General features: G+C 44.8%; 1 protein-coding gene across 1 annotated transcript; it reads left to right on the forward strand.

The window, feature by feature from the left end:
- Positions 1-2,215: 2,215 nt before the first annotated feature.
- Positions 2,216-4,283, forward strand: LOC149924821 (disintegrin and metalloproteinase domain-containing protein 10-like). Its single transcript, XM_090160426.1, has one exon. It carries the CDS (start codon positions 2,222-2,224, stop codon positions 4,175-4,177), a length of 1,956 nt encoding a protein of 651 aa, XP_090016552.1. The 5' UTR covers positions 2,216-2,221; the 3' UTR covers positions 4,178-4,283.
- Positions 4,284-4,567: the final 284 nt, after the last annotated feature.

The following is a 4,567-nucleotide window of genomic DNA, read 5'->3' on the forward strand; positions in this document are numbered from 1 at the left end:
ATTTCAAACAATAGGAAATCACATGGGCCCAACAGATTTTTTATTAGTTTGCCCACCCGGGTCAGCTGATGGTGGGCGGCATCCACTCTTTAACTTAGGGTGGAAATTTATTTATCAAACGATAATAAATCACGTAGCCTCATTAGCTTTTGTATTAGTTTGCCTACCTGTGTCTACTAAGGGTGTATAGGTTTGTCCACTCTAATACACTGATGTGGAACTAATATTACGGCCTGGGCCGACTTGTTCTCTCTGGAGCAGACATTTTGGGAGCGTAGCCAGGGTCTATGGCTTCCCATATACCTTTGCTTATTAGCGCGGCTTTTGTACGAATTGACCATGAGTGGTAGTTCGCATTTTCAGCTGACAGTCTTGTAATTTTAAAGTCATCACTTTGCGTAGCCATGTCGATATTTTTGCTTTATTAGTAAAAACAGTCCTCTCTTCTAGAGCTGTCTCCTATTTCACTCCGGCTTCTCGGGCGAAAGAGTGACCTTTGAACGTCTCGTATTCCCGTGTAACTTTGCTTTCGAAACGGTGTGTTTTTTTTTGTTTTCTTCTAAACAAGGCTTAGGCTTCTTCATAGGCCTCTGCGTGCAAACCCAATATTTTCTTTCTAGTAAGCTTATTGTTCTATAACTCACGTAAATGTCTTCTTCAAATCAAATCGGTGATTACATCCGCGCACTTCGTAGCGTTTGTGGACCCATAACCTGTTAGATTTTTACGGAATAAATCGAAAATACAGAGCCAAATAAAATAATACGGTTAATTATGATGATAAAATACGCGAAAAAGTAGATTAGTCCATAATTAAAAGGGATAATATATCTAAATCCTAAACAAATTTGAAGAAATTAAAAAACTTACTAATAACTCGTACCGATAGGTCTTCGAGCGAATCTCGGATCAAATAGATCTTCGAGTAATAAACTACATAAAAACTAAATAAAATAGCCAGAAATTCCAACGGTAGACCGGTTTCGTTCTATTTGGAACTCATCAGTACCGTGCGGGAAATCTGTTTATTATGATGACGTACAAAAGTAGAGTGACACAGAGATTTATCTAGAACTAAAAACAAAGAGACACAAGATTAGCTAATAGAATCCCGCTTGAAAACATGATCGCCATCTAGGTTTCGAGTTCGGCATAAGTTTATATCACTCTCTAACAGTCCACGACCCTCAAGTGCTACGATTCCGGGGCCTCTGTCACGGTTACCCCGGGCGTGTTCAACTATTGTGGTGTCCGGCTCATGCCGGTATCCCAGGGAACGAGATGGCGGACCAATGTGCCACAGTGGCAGATATCGATCATCCTGCGCGGCCGATGGTTTTTTTGCCTCGAACCAAAAGTTACCTTAAAACATAGGTTTCGGTTCTGGTTACGGTCTATTGGCAGGTTTCATGGAACCACTTTGTTTCGGCTCGGGGCGTCGGGTCGTACAAAACTGATCCGTCACGGGACTGTATTGCGGATCTTCGGTTGCCACGTTGGCAAGACTCGTTAGTAGCGCGTATTAACTGTGATCGGCTTCCAACGGCCACTGTGCTTTTCCGTTTTCGCTTGGGAACGTCTTCGGTGTGTCGAAACTGTCGATCCGGACAGTGCGCGGCGATAGAGACGCTTCACCACATTCTTTTTGAATGTCGGGCTGCTAGAGGTCCCCGCCATTCGTATTTGGTGTCGCTTATGCCTTTATCCACTCCGTATTGGGTCTCCGTACGACCTTTTCTCGAGGTGTACTACCGATTATTTCGGACGTGTGTACTCTGCTCCGCGCCTTTGGCATTCGCTAACTTTACCGATACCAATAGTGTCGGTTTTTGGTTTGTTTATATTCCTATCACTGTTTGTATATGCTTTTGTTGTCTTATTCTGTATGATGCACATGGTGTGAAGGCCTTCGCTGCCATATACACCAATAAAGTCTTTCTTATTTTTTTAAAAAATAGATAGGCAAAAAAGTGCCCATCTCTGCTTACTTCACAGTCGCTTACTTTACAAGTCTATGGGCGCGCGTTACAGTCGCCAGATGAATATAGGTTTTTCTAGCGCGCTTGCAAATCGCGCGTGCGAAGAATATACTAATAAAGCTGTGTCTTGTGACGTAATTCTATTTTTTTACTTTTATTAATTTTCTTGCGCGTGAAATTAAATAATGTCAAATCACGAGATTTCGCTTTAAAAACGAGAAGCGTTGCGAAACAATTCAGTCATGATTAGGCTTAGAGAGTTGCGCTTAATAATAATAATTTATTTACTTTTCGCTGAGTCGCGATTAGCGCGTGAAAACCATTGCGACATCGAGGTGTCTAAGGCTATCCCGTCTCGGAATGGAAAAACGTTCGAAATCAAAATGAAGCGAGAAACTTTGCGGTTCAAAGTTGAAGTGCAGAAAGCGACCGAGGCGCCACACAGTTTTATACTGACGCATTGGAAGAACCAATCAGAGGTGGTCTTAGACGAGACATTCCCCGAGAAATACCAAGGCGTGTCCAGTTGCGGACGCGGCCGAGTAAGTGGTTTCTTCAAAGACGAGTTCTTCCACGGAATCGTCGACATACACGAAGACACGTATTTGATCGAAGAGCGTGAATACCGCGGTGAAAAAACTGCCCTGAACACGGTCATGTCCGTGATAGTAAATCCTACAGAGAGAAAGACAAGCAGAATGAACGGTACGACGATCGCCACGCGATTCGACAGGCGACTGCGAGACTTTGCAAATTGTCCATCTCTCAACCAATCGGCGACGAAGCGATTCGAGTCGAGTCGCCAGACCGTCGTGCAAAAATTTCTTCGTCTTTGCACGGTAAAACTCATCGCCGATCACACATTCTATCGCGAATTCGGTCCGGATCCAGACAATGTGATTACCAAAATGTTCAAGCACATTTCGCTGGCGGACACTTTACTGAGACGGACCGATTTTGACGGGAACGGAGTTCCGGACGGCATCGGACTTGTGGTGCGACACGTGGTAATCTACAAGGACGACATTTCCCGAAACTACCACCTTAAGAGCGCCGAGGGCAGTCAAGAAGCGGAGGACTTTCTTTACGACTTGGCTAAATGGGACAACGACGCCTGTCTGGTGGTCGCGTTTTGCCATCGAAATTTCCGAGATAAAACGGTTGGGGTCGCCTTTGTGCCGGACATCAGAGATCCAACCCAGTACGGAGGAATATGCGAGAAGAAGGCGAAATTCGGCGATGGCTGGTACAGAAGGATGAACGTAGTGGCCATCAGTAGCAAAATGTCCACGGGGAAGAGGGTACCTGACGCGATGACCAGCAGCACGGTCATCCACGAAATCGGACACGCCTTCGGAAGTCTACACGACGACCAAAACGGCGAGTGCTCTTCCAGCGGCGGCCAGGGAGGAGCGCACATCATGCACCCGCACACCTTGGACGGAACGGCTACCAACAACTTTTACTTTTCGGCCTGCAGCAGAAGGCTCATCAATAGCGTGATACAACGTCGAAAATCGTGTTTAGAGAAGTTCCCGAGTCGAGCATTTTGCGGAAACGGCGTCAAGGAAGAAGGCGAAGAGTGCGATTGCGGGATTCTGGAAGTATGTCCTATTTTGGACCACTGTTGCAACCCACCCGACAAGTACTTCGACCAATCGCCCCACATTAAAGGCTGCACTTACAAGCGTCAATTAGGGTACCAGTGTAGCGCCAAAACCGACCCTTGTTGCACCGACAAATGCCTCTTGGAGCCAAAGAAAAGTCAACGAGCATGTCGCTATAGAGTCGGACTTTGTTCCTACGACAGCGTTTGCGACGGGAAGACGCCGTCGTGTACCGGAAATTCGTCGAGTTACGACAGTTGCGAAGCCGCGGTTTGCGTCAAAAACGGTTTTAAAACGTGCGTCTGTCCGGAAGACGATTGCAAAGTTTGCTGCGTCTCCAAAAACGGAATGTGCGGCTACTTTATCCACGGTACGTCATCCGTAAGCCTTTCCGGCGGCTCAACCTGTGCGGGTGGCAAGGGTACTTGCAATGGCGACGGGAAATGCACCATGCACTCGTTTGAAAATTCAAACGCGGCCCATATCGTTTTGTTCTTTTATATCATTTTACCCATATTTTTTCTTTTGTTACTCTGTTGTTGTTGTTGCCTTTGTTTAGGGTCAATTTTCACGTGTCCACCTGTATTTTAAAACAATGTTTGACTGGGTACCACTGTAAACTTTCGGTGCAAATTTATTTTAAGATTAAATTAAAAGACAAAACTTATTTCTCTTTATCTAAGTGTTAAAAGTGGGAGACGGTGATACCAATGAAAACAAAACCCTGAAACATTTTAAAACGACCTTATGATAAAGCCATTTTGTGATTGGGAAGAAGTTCACGAGATTGATAGAGCTATATTTGAAGGTTATATATGCGGTGTAGAATTTCAAGGTATTAAATAAGGGGGTTAGTTTTTTTAACTTTTTTTTTCATTTTACGGTTGGAGTTTGGGAAGATGAAGTTGCCTACTTTATTCGCGTGGATTCTCCTATTTTCGTTGTCATTGGCAGGTTGGGAATGGTCAATACGCGATAGTG

Source organism: Leiobunum rupestre, chromosome 10 (genome assembly GCF_980474605.1).
Source record: "Leiobunum rupestre chromosome 10, qqLeiRupe1.1.hap1, whole genome shotgun sequence".
Classification (NCBI taxonomy): Eukaryota; Metazoa; Arthropoda; class Arachnida; order Opiliones; family Sclerosomatidae; genus Leiobunum; species Leiobunum rupestre.